This window comes from Sus scrofa, chromosome 8 (genome assembly GCF_000003025.6).
Source record: "Sus scrofa isolate TJ Tabasco breed Duroc chromosome 8, Sscrofa11.1, whole genome shotgun sequence".
Classification (NCBI taxonomy): Eukaryota; Metazoa; Chordata; class Mammalia; order Artiodactyla; family Suidae; genus Sus; species Sus scrofa.
The window spans coordinates 66,306,215-66,325,241 of record NC_010450.4 but is presented as its reverse complement, the minus strand read 5'-3'; the positions used below and the strand labels follow the sequence as shown (position 1 = coordinate 66,325,241).

The 19,027-nt window shown below is 39.2% G+C and overlaps 1 protein-coding gene and 1 long non-coding RNA gene across 2 annotated transcripts in view; one reads left to right on the top strand and one right to left on the bottom strand.

The window, feature by feature from the left end:
- Nucleotides 1-19,027, bottom strand: part of LOC102163645 — a 32,904-nt gene that overhangs the window by 5,549 nt on the left and 8,328 nt on the right. The gene's annotated exons all lie outside the window — the stretch shown is intronic.
- Nucleotides 1,487-14,545, top strand: UGT2B31 (UDP-glucuronosyltransferase 2B31). Its single transcript, NM_001244124.1, is given in 7 exon segments — nucleotides 1,487-2,236; nucleotides 2,855-2,987; nucleotides 2,989-3,004; nucleotides 7,411-7,542; nucleotides 10,029-10,116; nucleotides 11,009-11,228; nucleotides 13,386-14,545. Coding segments are annotated over 7 exon segments (1,590 nt in total). The 5' UTR covers nucleotides 1,487-1,515; the 3' UTR covers nucleotides 13,666-14,545.

Genomic DNA, 19,027 nt, shown 5'->3' with positions numbered 1-19,027 from the left:
TGACAGGTTGGGGCCATGACTTAGGACCCACAGATACAGTGCAGAGCAGCGACACCTCAGCTAGGTAATGGCCAGCCCAAGCCACAATGAAAAACACAGCGTGAATGCAAAGCAACAGCAGCACGGCCCTGGCCACGGCAGGACAAAGCACTGACCTAGATCCTGGGAGGAGACTAGACAGGAGTGGCTCTAGTGCCATCAATGGCAGGGCACTGTGGCAACTCAACCAGGAAAAGCAAGGCAGAGGGCTGATGGGGCCTCAAGGTCAGGTCACCACAGGGACAGCTCCTGCCTCAGAAAGGACATGGCTGCAAGGACCCTGGGCAGCTCTGGCAACTGGACTGTGCTGGGGAAGGCTGGGGAAGCCCTCAGCAGCAAAGGCTGAAAGTGTCTACAGTAGTATTAAGCCTTATGGACCTTCTCCTAGTCTCCTTTCTTCCTAAAGTGAAATTCCTCTGAAAGGAGCCCTGCTGCTTCTAAGCTGCTCTGAACTGGAGGAGGGCGTGATGGAGATCCCAACTTTCCTAAGCTTCTCTACATGGCCATCCTTTGTTTCTAAACTCTGTAGGGTACCCGCTGTTAGGTTTGCCGAGGGTAGAACGTGCAAGGCCAAGTTGGGAAAGCGGGAGAGATTTATTAAGGCCTCAGAGGGGGACGGGCTGAGCTCAAGACGGCACCAGCTCTGACTGTGAGGAGGTGCTAGGCTTAAAAACATCTGTGGTGGGAATCAGTGGTTGGAGGTCATGGAGGGAACTTGTGGCAGGAACAGCAAAGAAGGAGGAGGGGAAGGTCAAAGGAGGGTAGGGGGTTGAGTCTCATGAAGAGGGCAGTCAATCCTTGTAGGTGGTTAATCTATGCAGGCAGTGGTTTTCCGCAGGCCAGTGTTTCCTGATGCCCAACTGGAGCATCCACATTCTGGGAGCGGGTGTAGATTTTGTGCTGGCAGTACCCATGTCTGCAGCAGGGCTCCAAGGTGAAAGCCACATTTGGGGGGTGGGGATCTGTCTCCATTCCCCTGGGAACCAAGCACCTGCTGCTTCTGCATTGTAGCCCAGAGCTTTCCCAAAGTAAATCACATTGGTTCGTAGTGGCTCGTTTATTGTCTTTGTTGTTTCTGTGGGGGATACGTGTTGGCCCTCACAACACTCCACCGACTCATAGCATCTTTTCTCTCATTACCTGTCAGGAAGAATGCAGACAAGCGAGCCCCTCAATTTCTATTGATTTTACGAAAGACTTATCCCTTGCACAATATAGTTGGTTTGCATGTGCAAGGTCATTGGCGTGTCAAGGGGTAAAGTACAAACAAAACAAAGGTAAACACATTGCCCAAGCATGAAATGGTCTACACTTTGTCCGTTCAGTTGCTTGCCATAGCTGCTGCCAATTCTTATAAATTATTTACTGCAGGTGTGGGTGTTACACTTTAAACAACTCCATGATTGGTGGCTCCTCGGGTATAAACATGAGCAAAAGCAAAAGATACATAATTTCTTAAAAGTAATAGTGGACAAGATGTCACTGAAATGGCTCTCACTTCTGCTGCTGCTACAGCTGACTTGCTACTTTAGCTCTGGCAGGTGTGGAAAGGTGCTGGTGTGGCCAATGGAATATAGTCACTGGATTAATATGAAGATAATTCTGGAGGAACTTGTCACTAGGGGTCATGAGGTGACTGTTCTAAAATCATCAGCTGCCATTCTTGTTGATCCTAACAAATCACCTACTATCAAATTTGAGAGTTTCCCTGCATCTGTAAGTCAAGAGGATTATGAGAATTTCTTCCAGCAGCTTCTCACTGAATGGATACAGGGGGCAAAACATTCATTTTGGACAAAAATTACAACAGCGCAAAATATATTTTCAGAACTTTCTGATGTTTCACTGAAGATCTGTAAAGATGCTGTCTTGAACAAGAAACTTATGACAAAGCTACAAGAATCAAGGTTTGATGTCATCCTTGCAGATCCCATCATACCCTGTGCTGAGCTGGTGGCTGAGATACTCAACATACCTCTGGTATACAGCCTACGCATCTCTCCTGGTTATTCAATTGAAAAATTCAGTGGAAAGCTTCCATTCCCACCATCCTATGTACCTGTTGTTATGTCAGAATTTAATGATCACATGACATTCACGGAGAGGGTTAATAATATGTTATATGTAGTTTTTTTGGACTTCTGGTTCCAGACGTTTAATGAGAAGAAGTGGAATCAATTTTACAGCGAAGCACTAGGTAAGTCATGTTTTTTGTTCGTTTCACATGAAGACCTAAGTTTCCTAATGCCTTGGTGGGTGAGTTTATATAAATATTAAGCCCCAGGAATTTCACTCTTACAAGTGAAATGATGAAAAATGAAAATATAAAATGATCCATCAATCTTGTACTACTTTGGAAACACTAAATTATTGGGTAAGATGAAACACTGTGGAGCGTTACTGGTTCAGACACTCCACAAAGTCATAAACCACATACTGAAATACGTAGGACTTCTCCAAGCAATTATATACCCATTACTAAAGTAGTGTTTTCACTAAAAAGGTCACTCTAAACCTCATAGAATGTCATAATAAATGATGACATGTAGACTGAGGACTCACACAGGTGTGTGTAGCTCAAAAATCTGGGGAGTATTTAGAAATTGCTTTCACTGGTGTAGCTCCATTTCTGCATTATATGAGATGAATTGATATACTTTACACAAAGATACATAACTGCTTTATCAAGAACAGACATTTGCAAACATCTCTGGCTACATCATTCCAAGCTCCTTTCCAAAACTTACCTAATGTATGCACCTGAATATATTCTCATTTCATCTAATTTTAGTTACTGTTTTGCTTTATCTTTCAGGAAGGCCCACCACAATATTTGAGACAATGGGGAAAGCTGACATGTGGCTCATTCGAAACTATTGGGATTTTGAATTTCCTCGCCCACTGCTACCAAATTTTGAATTTATTGGAGGCTTCCATTGCAAACCTGCCAAAACCCCTACCTAAGGTAACCTAATTTGGTTTGTTGTGCTTTTTCTACTTTACATTTTCAGTAGGAGTAATCCTCCACTCTTTAGTTCGAGTGTTTGATTACAGTGAAAGATGTGATAAGCTGGATAGAATGACCTGCCAATTAGAACTTCACCTATTCATTTCTATTCCACCTCAACTCACTGAATTTCAGAAACATTATGAAATAAAAAGACCTCTGGGAGACTTTGAGAATATGTCACTTATTACCATCCTCATTTTTTAACATACAATACGATATCAGACATTCATTATAAGAATAAATATAAAATGACTAGCATATACCAGGAGTAGGTGCTGAAAGACAGAGAAAGAGTATGGATACATTTTCTACCACCTGGCACTCTACCTGGAAAGACAGAATGCAAGCAAGTCATAAACATCAAGTGAAAAGTGTCTTGGAAACACCACAAAGTGTCTAAGGAAACACCACACTGCCAAGGAAGCATCCCGCAGGAATCAGAGCAAGTACCTCTGAGGCACTGATAATTAAGGGGAGATCGGAGGGATGTGCAGGAATAAGAAGTGATAGGGCAGGGGTGGGGAAGCCACAGACTAAAAGCAAGCAGAATGTTAATGACAATTCTCAAGAGGTCTAAGGTTAATTTAAACAGGAAGAGGCTGAGCAAAGAGGCACATGATGCTGGATAGGTAAGTTGAAGACATAATTATAACAAAGGGTGAAGTATCTAGTAATGAGTTAGGCAGAAAATTAAAAGGTAAAGAAAGGGAGAGAAATGAAAAGATTTCTAAAAACCATTGGATGTTGTCACTGAATTGGATTGCAAAGGCACATCATTTAACAGGCTGTTGAGAGATAGAAGCAATAATGATTGAAAACTAGACTACAATCTTTACAGAGATATGACCACATAATTCCTATAACATTGTGCAGAAGTGATTACTTGTTGCAGTTTGATTTGCTTTTCTCTGATAATTAGCTCTTTTGAGGATCTTTTCATGTCATCTTTTGTTGGCTATCTATGTCTTCTTTGGAGAAATGCTTATTTAGATCTTCTGCCCATTTCTTGATTTATTTTTTCCTGTTATTAAAGTGCATGAGTTTTTTCCATATGTTTGAAAACTATTCCCTCATTGGTCACTTTGCCAATACTTCCTCCCCTTCTGTAGTTTGTCTTTTCATTTTGTTTATGACTTCATTTGCTGTGAAAAGTGTTTAAACTTATATACTTATTTATTTATTTTTTGTCTTTTTGCCATTTCCAGGGCCACTCCTGTGGCACATGGAGGTTACCAGGCTAGGGGTCCAATCCGAGCCGTAGCCACCAGCCTATGCCAGAGCCACAGCAATGCAGGATCCGAGCCACATCTGTGACCTATACCACAGCTCATGGGAATACCAGATCATTAACCCACTGAGCAAGGGCAGGGATCGAACCCGCAACCTCATGGTTCCTAGTCAGATGCATTAACCACTGCACCATGACGGGAACTCCTAAACTTATATACTTATGATTTATCCTTTTAATTTTCATTACTCTAAGAGCTGGATCCAAAAAGATACTGTTTCTGTTTATTTCATAGAGTGTTTGCCCATGTTTTCCTCAGGAGTTTTGTAGTATTCAGTCTTACATTTAGATCTTTAAACCATTTAGAGTTTATTTTTCTGTAGAGTGTCAGAGAGTGTTCTAATTTCAGTCATTTACATACAGCCGTCCAGGTTTCCTACCACCACTTATGGAAGAGTTTCTTTTTCTCTCTGTTGCATAGTCTTGCATCCTTTAGATTAGTTGACCACATGTGCATGGTTATATTTTCTGGACTTCCTATGGTGTTACACTGAAATAGATTTCTCTTTTTGTGTTAGTACCATACTCTTTTGATGACTGTAGCTTTGTAGCATAGTCTGAGGTCACAGAGATTGATTCCTCCAGCCTGATTTTCTTTCTCAAGATTGCTCGGCCTATTTGGGTTCTTTTGTGTTTCCATAAATATGGTAAAGTTTTTGCTTCTGCTTCTGTGAATAATGCCCTTGGTATTTGAATAGGGATTGCACTGAATCTGTAGATGCCCTTGTAGAGTATAGTCATTTTGGCAATATTGATTCTTCCAATACAAGAATATGGCATACCTTTCCATTTGTTTGTGTTATCCTCAATTTCCTTCATCAGTCTTTTGTAGTTTTCAGAGTTCAGGTCTTTTTCCCCTAAGTAAGGTACATATATTATTCTCTTTGATGCAATGGTAATGGGATTTTTTTTTAATTTCTCTTTCTGATCTTTTGTTGTTAGTAATAGGATTGCAAGGGATTTCTGTGCATTAATTTTGTATCCTGCAACTTTGCCAAATTTATTGATGATCATTAGTAATGTTCTGGTAGCATCTTTAGGAGGTGCTATGTGTAGTATCATGTCATCTGCAGTGACAGTTTTACTTCTTTTCTATTATTGGTTACTTTTCTTTTTTCTTTTTTCTTTCTTTTTATTATTTGTCCTTTTGAGGGCCACATCTGTGGCATATGGAGGTTCCCAGGCTAGGGTCTAACCGGAGATGTCACCACTGGCCTATGCCACAGCCACAGCAATGCCAAAACTGAGCCACATCTGCAACCTACACCACAGCTCAAGGCAATGCCAGATCCTCAACCCACTGAGCAAGGCCAGGGATTGAACCCACAACCTCATGATCCCTAGTCAGATTCATTTCTGCTGTGCTATATAGGAACTCTTCTTTTTCTTTTCTAAATGTTATAAGGAGGACTTCCAAAACTACATTGAATAAAAGTGGCAAGGATGGACATTGTTGTTTGGTTCATGATCCTATCTGAAATGCTTTCACTTTTCAACACTGAGAAGGATGTTTGATATGGGTTTGTTATATATGGCCATTATTTTGTTCAGGTAGGCTCCCTCTATGCTTACATTCTGGAGGGTTAATGTAAAAGGGGGGTTGAATTTTGTCAAAGTCTTTTTCAGCATCTTTTGGAATGACCATATGGTTTTTATTCTTAAGGTTGTTGATGTTATTTATAACATAGTGATTTGTGTATATTGAAAAATACTTGCAACCCTGGGATAAAACCTACTTGATCATGGTGCACGATCCTATTAATGTAGTCTTGGATTCCATTTGCTAATATTTTGTTAAGGATTTTTACATCTATGTTCAACAAAGATAATGGCCTCTAGTTGTGTGTGTGTGTGTGTGTGTGTGTGTGTGTGTGTGGTGTCTTGGTCTCATTTTCATAGCAGGAAGATGGTGGCCTCATAGAATGTGCTTGGGAATGTACTTTCATCTGTGATTTTTTGGGAACTTTTCAGAAGGATAGACATTAACTCTTCTCTAAATGTTTGATAGAATTTGCCTGCAAAGCCATCTGGTCCTGGATTTCTGATTTTTGGAAAATTTTAAATCATATTTTAAATTTCAGTACTTGTGACTGAAATATTCATATTATCTATTTCTTCCTGAGTCCGTCTCGAAAGGTTTTTACCTCAGTAAGAATTTGTCCATTTCTTCTAGGTTGTCTATGGTAATGCCATATAGTTGTTTGTAGTGGTCTCTTATGAGCCTTAAATTTCTGTGGTGTCAGTTGTAATTTCTCATTTTTCATTTCTAAATGTATTTAGAAAGCACTCTCCCTTCTTCCTTGAAGGTCTAGTTGACAGTTTTATCAATTCTATCTTTTAGAAACCAGCTTTTTGTTTCACTGGGTTTTTTCTCTTGTTTTCTCCATCTCTATCTCATTTATTTCTGCTCTGATCTCTATGGTTTCTTTCCACTGTAACTCTGGGTTTTGCATGTTCTTCCTTCTCTCGATGCTCTAGATATCAGGTTAGGTTGTTTATTTGTGACCTTTCTTACTTTCTGAAATGAGATTGTATCACCAAAACGATCCCTCTTAGAACTGCTTTTGCTGTGTCCTGTAGGATCTGGATCGTCATATTTTCATTGTCATTTTCTGACACCTGACAAACACGGATGAACCTCACATTTAGTGAAATAAGCCAGACACGGACATAAAAATACTCTACCATTCAACTATGAGGAAGTATCCAGATGAGTAAAATCTGTAGAAATATGGAGTAGAACAGAGTAGAACAAAGAGAAGGTTGCCAGGGCCTGAGAAAAAAAGAATGATGGCATTTTCACTGGAAATAGATTCCCAATTATGCCAAATGAAAAACTTCTTAAGATTGGGTGTATAACGTGAATGTACTAACCATTTCTGAACTTTGCATTTAGCAATAATCAAGATGGTAAATATTATCACAGGCGCGTTTTACTACTTTTTTTTAAAGCCATCACGCTAATAATTTCTGATGCTACCAGATTTTCTCTCTTTTGTTGTTTCTAGCAATCCTTCCAATAATCTCGACCATGTTTGACTCTTCTGTGATGCAGCAAATTCTTCTTTTACAGGAAATGGAAGAGTTTGTCCAGAGTGCTGGAGAACATGGTATTGTGCTCTTTACTCTGGGGTCAATGATCAGGAACATGACAGAAGAAAGAGCCAATACAATTGCATCAGCCTTTGCCCAGATTCCCCAAAAGGTAGATGAAGGAATACAATTGTGGACAACTATTTTATGAGACTGTTAAATTTTGTGAAAGGCTTGATTAGACATTTCCTGCAAGAAAGGCAAACCATCATGATAGGTCCACCTTATCTCAGTTACATTGAAAACACAAAATATACATGGCAGCTCCTGCATTAGCAGAGAGTGTCTTTGACTGACAATAATTTGGATAAAGATTGTAATAAAAAAAATGTATTTAATAGTTACCCTGTGAAATTTGGCATTATAATGGTATTGTGGACAGGAAAAGGAACTCCAAATTTTGCCTAGTAATTTTCTCCTTAACCCAGAAAAACTCCTGAGGACATGGTACTGTTAAATTTTAACAGTAAGTGTAATAGCACAATAATGTTAAGCAATATTGGCAAATGTCAGAGTACCTGTCATGGCACAGTGATTAACAAATCCAACTAGGAACCATGAAGTTGTGGCCTCGATCCCTGGCCATGCTCAGTGCGTTAAGGATCCGGCGTTGCCATGAACTGTGGTGTAGGTTTCAGACATGGCTAGGACCCCATGTTGCTGTGGCCCTGGGTGTAGACCGGTAGCTATGGCTCCAATTAGACCCCTAGCCTGGGAACCTCCATTTGCCATAAGAAGTGGCCCCAGAAAAGGCAAAAAGACCAAAAAAAAAAATTGGTAAATGTCTGGAATATGACATGCAGTTCACACTTGTCAGATACTCCTGGCCCCATGACTTCCTCTAAATGTTGAAACAGACCCATTCTGTGTGTACCTCAAGGTGCTATTCGGAGAAAGGATGGCCAGGGCTCACTGAGCTGCCTCCAGATACCCCTGCAGTCACAATGATTTAGAAAACGAAAAACATCAGCCTCCCCTGTTTGACTGGGTCTCCAAAAGTCTGAAGCAGGAAGATAAATAAAAGATGAAGATGGGGTTTTGCCCTTAAGTGAACCCTGTGCATTGTAAAGTATGGCCCTTGATGAACTCTGCTTCTCACCTATTCGAAGATTACCCCTCCTCACTGAGGAAGGAGGAGGGACTATACGAAGGGGTCAAGCATGAGGAAGACGGGCATGGAAAAAGCACAGCTGCCTCTTTCTCCATAAAATAGAGCAGCAAACTATTTTCTAACATATAACATACACTTGGTGTCTTTGGATATTTGGATATTACTTTTTAGTGTACTCTCTGATATCACAGTATTCTCCTAACCAGCTATGCTAACTGTTTGCTGGGAACCTAAAGTTACTTTCTATTCACAGTGCAGTTAGGGGTAAAACATTGATAAATTACAATTCAATTTATGAAAATTGCATAGGAATGTCAAGATTAGTAACTTCTTTTGGTACTGTGCATAGAAACCACATTGACCAGTGCTGTCAATGCCTTGTGCTTCAGTGTTAAATTTAGAGCCAGTTGAATATATTTTAGCATCTCAGGTCTGGAACTTTTTCAAGAGACTTATTTTTACCTCTGATTTACCAGCAAACTCCCCTTCTCTAAATTTAATGAATATCTAAATTTTTAATACCAGTAATACTCTGAGTTCATATCAATAATTACCAATTGTCATTTTTTTGGAATTAGTTCTTAGCAATTTATAATCTCAAATTCCATCTACTTCCTAAGCAACACTGATTAATTTTTTATTTTGTTTTATATTATTTTGTCTTGTTGCCATTTCAAGGGCCAGGCCCACAACATGGAGGTTCCCAGGATAGGGGTCTAATCAGAGCCATAGCTGCCGGTCTACACCCAGGGCCACATCAACGAATGATCCGAGCTGTGTCTGAAACCTACACCACAGCTCATGGCAACGCCGGATCCTCAACCACCGAGTAAGGCCAGGGATCAAACCCGCAACCTCATAGTTCCTAGTCGATTCATTAACCACTGAGCTACGTCGGAACCTGAGCACTAATAATTTATCACTAATAAATTATTAAGAAAAAGAAATATTAATTTCTCCTAACTGCCTAATGACTGGTGTTTTCCTATAGATGTCAATTAAATGGTTTTTGAAACTATGATAAAATAACTTATGTTACAATATAAGTGAAGAAAAGTAAACTACCTTCCATAACAGTCAAAAAGAAATACACAAGTGAATACCAAATTTGAAAATCAAAGCTTGTGTATGAAATAAAGAAAAATAATGTGTAGGTGACTAGTAATTTGACACTATTTTTTTTCAATAGAATTAGAGCACCTAACATTTTCTTAAATATTTGAATTGTCATTGAATCTCAATTGCCTATGGCATCATGTGTGAGAGGTCACGATTACAGTCCATACCTGACTGAATATAATCATAACTGTGTAAATGTGAGCTGAGGTCAGAGCATTCGTAGTTACTGTCACTGAAGAGCGTGTGGCCTCATTTCCTTAGCTGTCATATGGAGAGCATTTAACTAGATGTCTTTGAATCTCTATAGAACTCTACTGCTATAACTCTGAAGTTGATTCATGGAATCAAGGATTTCTTTACCCTGACAGGTTCTGTGGAAATACGAAGGCAAGAAACCTGATACCTTAGGACCCAATACTCGGCTGTATAAGTGGATCCCCCAAAATGACCTTCTTGGTAAGACTTGGGAGAACAAATACTGAAAACATGAGTAACAGCTGAGCAGAATGTTAATACTTCTACAGGAATATCTATCATTCTCCTAGCATTTATTATTGAAACTAATTTTCAGAAAGAAAACTTTGGTCCTTTATTTTTATTTCCAGCCTCTGAGGACAAGAGGAGCGACTACAATAGAGATGGCATTTTGTTAAAGCAGGTCACATTTCTCATGGCCAGAATCAAAGTAGATTTATTTTGACTGTAACTACTTCTCACAGTGAAATTAGAAAGAACGTTGTGGATTGTCTTTCTCTCGCTGAATTCTTTCCTTGCAGCAGTCTTTCCCCCTCTCTAGAGGTATTTGAAATGCCACAGAAAACCAAGCCCTCCTTCATTACCAGGGACTCTCCATTTTCTACAGGAAAAAATCCAAAATTGTTTCATGAGCTGATTCCAGATTTCATGATACAGTGTAGCTTTTCTTTCCTCTGGTTCCAGTGCCACTACCTTTATGCTTTTCCTGTTACACTGATGCCCTTCCCATCAGATTCAGTGACCTCCTACTTCTTGGAGAGCGGGTATTTCCGGCATTGTCTCCCCCCTGGTTGCACATGTGCTCTCTTTGACCCAGGAGGTTCTTTCAAGGAAGTCCTGCTCACAGGACAATCTTGGACTCATCTGTGAAATGCAAGTGACACAGCACTGCTTTCATGAAGTCTTCACTGACCTCTCCAGCAGACCAAGGGGTTTCTTGCTCTGAGTTCTGAAAGCACTTGAAATGCCATTTCCTGTACATAATCATCTGTTATCTACAGGACACTACTTCCTTTGGTGCCTTCTAATGCCCAGAGCCCATTTTTTCTAAAGTGTGAAATTAATTCCTTTCCTGAAATTCACTCAATCCTAGGTCATCCCCAAACCAAAGCTTTCATAACTCATGGTGGCGCCAATGGCGTTTATGAGGCCATCTACCATGGGATTCCTATGGTGGGCCTGCCTTTGTTTGGTGATCAGCCTGATAACATCGCTCACATGACAGCCAAGGGAGCAGCTGTAAGATTGGACTTGGACACAATGTCAAGAACAGATCTGGTCAATGCCTTGAAGCAAGTCATTAACAACCCTTTGTGAGTATAGGTTTTCTTAACTTGGTACTGTTTCTAGAGAGGTTCCCAGATGAAGGCCAGTGGGTCAGCAATGAGTCTTGACACAAACACAATGAGGAGTAAGCTTTGCTCAATGCTTTGAAACAGTCATCAGTAACCTACTGGGTCACATAAGTTTTTTTCCCCTGCTTTTAGGGGGAATGTTTTTCAGAGGATTTAAGGATGGTGGAAAAATTTTGAAAGCACTAATTATTAGCATGAGAACAATCACTGAGATAGTAACATAAGAATCAAGAGGAAGCATTTAGAACAAAGTGCAAGTAGGAAATCATGAATATTACAAAGGCAGTCATTTGCAGAGTTATGACTTATTTTAGCATGTGGACTCATGGTGAGATTAAAACTCTTCTAAGAAGGTCTGTTTTCAGAAAACCCCAAGACATAATCAATCTCAAATCACCATTAAAATTAACTTTTCCGAAATTTTCATTGAAAATGATTTGAACCCATAACTGGTAATAGATAATACCTAGAACTTTCTAATTTACCCCAATACAATGATGTAGACACTCCTTATAAATGCAGTTTTAAATCTTTCAGTTATGCTTACTTTTGTCTTCTTTGGAAGAATTGTAAAATCAAAAACTACGTCAGTTGGATAAGACATGTTAAGACATTACTACATAAAATCAAATTTTCTGAATCCAGAAATATCTGGCTTCCAAATTATTTCACAACTTAAATTAATTTCAATAAAACTACAAATATTACCATCATAACAAGGAGATATATATATATGTATATATATATATATATATTCCCTTTGCTTCATGATGATTTTGGAAAATAAATATTTGGAGAATATATTGCTAATAAGACCACTGTGGACATTTGTGCTTTAAAGCAGTGTTGTTAAATTTTAATTTTAGCACAACGATTATCCGAAGAGAGCAGCGTAAGAAGTACATATTTCTTCTTCTTGTTTTTTACGTATACATCATTTTGGTGATTTATGTAAAAATACATCTCTAGTATCATTATAGATTTTGATTTTTTTAAGAGTGTGAAGGTAGTATCCAAAATGAAGATAATTTTTACCTAGTTTATACTGACTGATTACAATATGTTATATATCGTACTAAGTCCTGAGCTCACATTCCCTTACTACTTCCTTACAGACTTTTCCACTGTATTACAAACACTTCCTGATTACCACCCTCCACTCAGAGCCCCAGGGCTCCCTCTGTGTTTCCACAGAACAGGACAGAACTGACCTCCATCCTTATTGCTCCTTTCCCATGCCATAGCACCTTGGGATTTCCGGTTTGTGAGCCCTATCTCTCGAGGCCTCCTCCTTCCGTGCCTTTTGATCCATAATGACTTTAACAGAGTGGGAACAAATGTAACTGCAATGCCAAATAAGTCAAATGTTGAGCACACTCTATTCTAAATTAGCTACCACGAAAACCAATATCAATACTAGCAAGCATTCACTGAGAGTCTACTGTGGGCTAGGAACACTTCTACAAATCAATATATTGTTCCTCCCAATAATCAGATAGGAGGCTATTCCTAACCATTCCATCTGATACTCAAAAACTGAGGAACAGACAGAGGCAGGCAACAAAGTAAGCGTCAGAGTCAGGATTCAAACCAAGGCAATCCACTTCCACCCTTTTAACCACTACTTTCCTAATACTAGGTCAACACCAGCTCCTGAGCAACCCTGCCTAGACTGGCCTCTGAACACCATCATGGATTTATGCATATCCCTGGATTATGACAGTATTTTAAAACTTGTCCACTGGGTCTATTAACAATGCCCTACTGGGGAAATCAAAGTTTGAACTTTCAAAGCACATAGTTACTGCACTTCCTTTCTTTCTTTTCCCTTTTTTTTTTCCTTTTTTTTTTTTTTTTTTTTTTTTTTTGCTGTTGCAACTTAAGTTCTTCCACTCCTTATACTACAACTACTTCTCCTCTCTTTTCTTCATAGGTGGAAATCCTACTCATGTAACAAACTGTAGCCCATAAGCTAAGGTCTCTATAGTCATCTCTGAAAAATAATCTGTCTTTCTTCCCCACTGTGCGACACTCCTTTTTACCACTGGCACGAAAATGTCACATTTATCCTTCCTAGTTCATTCTCTACATTGATTCTGCTTCTTTGTCCTTCAGCTACAAAGAAAACGTGATGAGGTTATCAACCATTCAACATGATCAGCCTGTAAAGCCCCTGGACCGGGCGGTCTTCTGGATCGAGTTTGTCATGCGCCACAAAGGAGCCAAGCACCTGCGGCCAGCAGCCCACGACCTCACCTGGTACCAGTACCACTCTCTGGATGTCATTGGGTTCCTGCTGGCCTGTGTGGCAACGGCTGCATTTGCCCTCACAAGGGGTTGTCTGTTTTGTTGCCGGAAGTTGGCTAATGCAAGAAAGAAAGCAAAAAGGCAGTAGCTGTGTCTGAGGCCAGAAGCGGGTATGGCCCAGTAGATGGAACTCTTCCGTTTATTCCAGCAGGAAGGAGGTATGACAAGGTTCCCATCCTCCTGTGACAAAATGACTTCTCATAATTTAACATCTCAGGGCAAAACTTGTGTACCCGGGACCTTCTGCCTGTTTCAGAGTTAGACCTAGGTCATGCCAAGAGGTCACCTAGTGAAAAAATCCATCAAAATAAAATTATATGGGTATATATTGAAAGTTATTATTTTAATTCAATAGTTATATCAAAAGACATGATTGAATTTAACTGTGGTTCACATGGTGTGCATAGACACAAAAACAATAACAAATACACCCAGAGAACCCACACGTCAACATTCAGAATTTTTAACTTCATTCGGGTGCAGAATTTTACAGTTTTATCTTGCCAGAGAATGTGTGCAATAATTGGAATTATGTAAGAAGAGTTACCCTTTCATTTTTTTGTGAGACCTCTAAAACTTCTTGGTGTTTCCTCTGCATCCAGCCTCAGCATCACTTCCTATCTAAAGCCTTGGCAAACCAGTTGCCGTCATCCAGTTTAATGCATTTCCTCATGGAATGTTGGTGGAATTCGAATTCTAGCAACTGCTACCAGCTTCCTATTAAAAAATAGACCTATGTGTGAAAATCTGGGAATTTGTAACCTAATTCTCATCTTCTTCTTGTCACAATGACTTCCACTCCCATATTCAGCCTCCGGTAGTTGACTTAAGTTCTCCACTGCATATTAGCATAATACATGACCTGTACTCCAAGGGGATTTATTGAATTTTCATTTTCTACAAAGATACCTGGATCTATCAAAATTACTTGCAGGTATGTTGTGAAATTAAATGTATTTATTGAACAGAAGAGTGAATTAATGATTGTTTTTTCCTTTTAGGGCTCACCTGCAGCATATGGATGTAACCAGGCTAGTGGCCAAATCAGAGCTACAGCTGCTGGCCTTTGCCACAGTCACAGCAATGAGGGATGTGAGCAGCATCTGCGACCTACAACACAGCTCATGTCAATGCTGTTTCCCTGACCCACTGAGGCCAGGAATCAAACCCACATCATCATGGATACTAGTTGGAGTTATTTCTGCTGAGCCACAAAACAAATTCCCTTAATTAATGATTATTAATTGATACAAGCACACTTTTGATCAGCATGTCTCATTATTTTGTGCTTTCCTCAGGATCATATTGACCCAGCCATCCTATAAAATTATAAGTAAACATTCAGTCCTTTCCATGACGGTAAATAATAAAAATATCATTTTCTTTGGATTTCTATAACAATGAGAATACAAAAATTACAAACATTTTATGGAAAATTAGTAAATCACATGAAAGCATTCTGAAAGCACTCCTGAAAACTACAAGTCAGGAAAGCACTTATGATCAAAGTGGTCCAGGGGAGGAAAAGCACACTTGCAGGACTGGTCAAGAGGCCTTCCATTCAAGTCATATGATCAAAATGCTGCTGCATAAGGAATAATTTCTTTTAAAAAACTTAGAAGTTTGACTCTTGGGGAAGTATAGGCAAACTTTACCATAGAATTTTCCACACAGACTCCCTAGGTAGCAGACACATTTTTAAAGAAAAAGAGAACTAATATGATGCCACAGTAGATAAAAATGTTCAAGCACATATACAGGCTTAAATAAAATTCTCAAATCTATCCTGCCACACTTGTAACAGAAAAGGGATCGGTGGTCTCCATACCGTGAGAATTATTACAAATCACACACACAAAAAATCAAACAGTCTCGTATGAAAGTAAATGAAGCATATGAAGAGGAAATTCACGGACGTGAAATGGCCAATGGCGTGTAAAGGGTGACAAACCTCACTCGTGCTCTGGGAAATGGAAATTAAGTCAATAAATTATTTTCCTTCAGATGATTTGCCGAACAAATAATCTGGTGGGACTGCTTTCCTGGAAGTATAACATGGGAAAAAATGCTTTTCAATAAAATGTAAACATGCAATTTGAGAGTGAAACTCTACATCTAGGAATGTGTCATGTAGAAAGAACTGCACATGTTCTCAGTTATATTCTGAAGAGTCCCACTGGCACTTCAATGACCATCAGTAAATGAACGAACAGCACAGGCATGGGCTACATACAACCATGGGAGAGAATGGAGAGATGTGAGCAATACCGTTGAATGCTCTCCATGTCCCATTTTAATCAGTATACCTCAGAAGAAAGGATCTTAAAGAATACACAGAATTTCCAATGATAAAAATTTAAGTTTTTATTCAATATACTTCTTTACTACTTGCCCTCACGCAACAATGTTTTTATGCATTAATTATGTGGTTTTAAATAATGACTGGAATAAACATGTTAATCCAAGATATGAAGTGCTGAGATGTTCATATCATGATAGCAATCAATTCCTTCAGAAACCATGAATTGACTGGAAATCTGGCATGCGATGGAATAGATCCAAGGAAGGACAATTTTTAGGACACCGGCTTCATATTTCAAATACTATAAATAAATATACTAGAACACACAATTGAAAGTTCAGTAGTTTAAAGATCTTAACTCACAAAATTTTAAGGACTTTACTGTGGTTTTTAGGTCCACATTGCACGATTTTTACAATCCCTTAGGGACCTCTGCTGGCTAACTTCAAAAACTTCTCTTTGTAGTATTTTTGAGACATGACCATAAATATGTGACAGCGCTCCCACGAAATAGAAGTTGAACTTCACTTGAACTTCAGTAAATCTTTTTGCCGTCTCACAAATGCTTGAGCTTAATCTCCAAGGTGCAGTTACAAAATGCAACATATTCTGTCTCTCTCTCTCTCTCTTTCATCTATCCCCCTACTTGCTATGGAGATCTGTACCACACCCAAAGTCTCCAGGATAGATGAGCATATGGTGAAGAGATACACACATAAGTCTAAAACATCCCAGGAGTTCCATCTCCACAGCGGTTTTGATCTTCTCAGAACAATCACCAGGTATGTCCACGGGATTACAACCCTAGCCGCCACAAGACCATAATCACCTGAGAAATCTCTGACAAGAATCACCTGGCTGAGCCCAGAAAAGACCCATAGCTATAACTCATTTTATTAAAATAACATGAGTACTGTGGTTGTAAGGGTTGTAAGCCCCTATATTTAAGTGCCCTTTTCACGTACCAATGCATAACTGGAACAATAATTATATTTTGTCATAATAATACAATTCAAATGTAGTTTAAAAATAGGAAACTGCCAAATACTACATTGTAAAAAGAACTGTTACCCAGAAAAAGAAGTCACCATACCATCATGGTTAAGAGGTTGCAGTCTGAATACCATATAACATCATTTTCAGTCACCGTATAAATACTACAGAGCTATGTTCTAGTAAGTATGTTACTTAACCTCCCTATAACGGGGCTACCCCATGACTATAAAGTAGATAAGGCGACAGCATCACCTGATTCATGGATTTATTAGTAGTTTGCATAAATGTCCACAGCAAAGCATTAAATAAGTGTTGTATACAGCAAAGTATAACTTGCAATAACTGTTTACATCTACATGCATAGAAAATTTTCCACAGTGATTTCAGTCTTCGCATTTATTTGAAGTAGATTTAATGTTTCAAATATAAATGTTAATAGTAATCTGCATCTCCTGTTAAATATGTAGAAGCTAAATATGCCAAAATTAAATATGCAGGAATTAAATTTATGGGATCATGACAAAATCACATCAAGATGGTGGAGTAGGAGCACATGAGGTTCACCTCCCACCACAAACACATCAAAAGGTACAGCTTCATGGGGAATAACTGCCACAGACAGATACCTAGAAACTGGCAAAGGGCCTATAAAACAAAGCTACAAGAAAACTTTGCATACAACCAGGTAGGATGGGAAAAGGTCATGAGATTGGGACCTCTGCCCCTGGGAGGGACTGGAAAGGAAAAAGGTCCTCATAGATGGACCCTTACCCTGAAGAGCTAAGGAGTCAAGCTACAGGCTGGATGTCCACGTCCTGGTGTCTTGTACGGAGGAAACAAATCACTTGACTCATGGGAAGAATACTGAGATGAACAGTAGAGATGGAGAAAGTGAAACTCTACTCCCAAAGAGTGCATATGTGCTGACTTGCCGCCCCCCCCCCCCAAAGAAAAAAAGAGTAAGGAGAAGCTCTACCTGGCCATTGCTTCCTCACAATACTCCCAAATCTGAGTGGGGAAAACATCCCAGCCCTGTTCCTTCCACAACCCTGCATGGCACAGCATCTGGGCCAGCCTGGCCCTGCGAGAAGACTCAGTATAGCTATGCAGAGAAAGCTTGGGCTTGCAGTGTGGTTCTGGTGGGGAGGATGCTGCCACTACCAGTGCTTAGTAGGCGCTCTTTCAAAGCCACCACAACCAGCATACCACAGTTCATCTACCAGCTGAACAAGGGCTCTGCCAAAGCAAGTAGACATATTTACAGGGCATCATAAACAAATCTCATGGTAACCACAAATAAAAAGCATATAGAGATTCGCAAAAATAAAAAAATGAATGCACTTAGGAATGTACAAGAGAAAATCACCAAGCCACAAGTGGAAAAACAAAAAGAAGAAATGAACGGAGAAGAATTTCTTTTAGAAAATTGGAAAACAATGATTAAAATGGCCATAAGCACATACCTTTGAATTATTACTCTAAATGTTAATGGACTAAAGGCTCCAATCAAAGATATAGTGTAACTAAATGGATTTTTAAAACATACAAAAATCTGCAATATGATGCCTACAAGAGGCTCAATTAAAGGGGAAAGAAACACACAGACTCAAAAGGAGGAGATGGAAAAAGATATTTTTTTGGCAAATGGAAACAACATCAGAGGAGGGTAGCCACACTCATATCAGACAAAATGGATTTAAAATTAAGTCCATGGCAAAAGACAAAAAAAAAAAAAGGCCTTTATATAATGATAAAGGGATCAATGCAAGAAGAGGATATGATACTCCTTCATATATACACACCCAGTAGAGGAGAACCTGGATATATAAAGCAAATACTAACAGAGAAAAAGAGAATGGACAATTATGCAATAATTGTGGGAGATTTTAACACCACACTGATATCCAGACAGAAAATCCATAAGGCAACAGATATCCTTATGGATACAGTAGACCAGTAGGACTTAATTGATATCTACAGGATACCACCTCCAAAAAACAGAAAATACTTTTTGCTAAGAATTCATGGAAGACTCTAGGATAGACCACAAAGGAGGTCACAAAACAAGTCTCAACAAATTTAAGAGGAGAGAAGTTGTGTCAAACATCTTTCAAACAACTATGCTATGAAACTAGAAATCATCTGTAGAAAG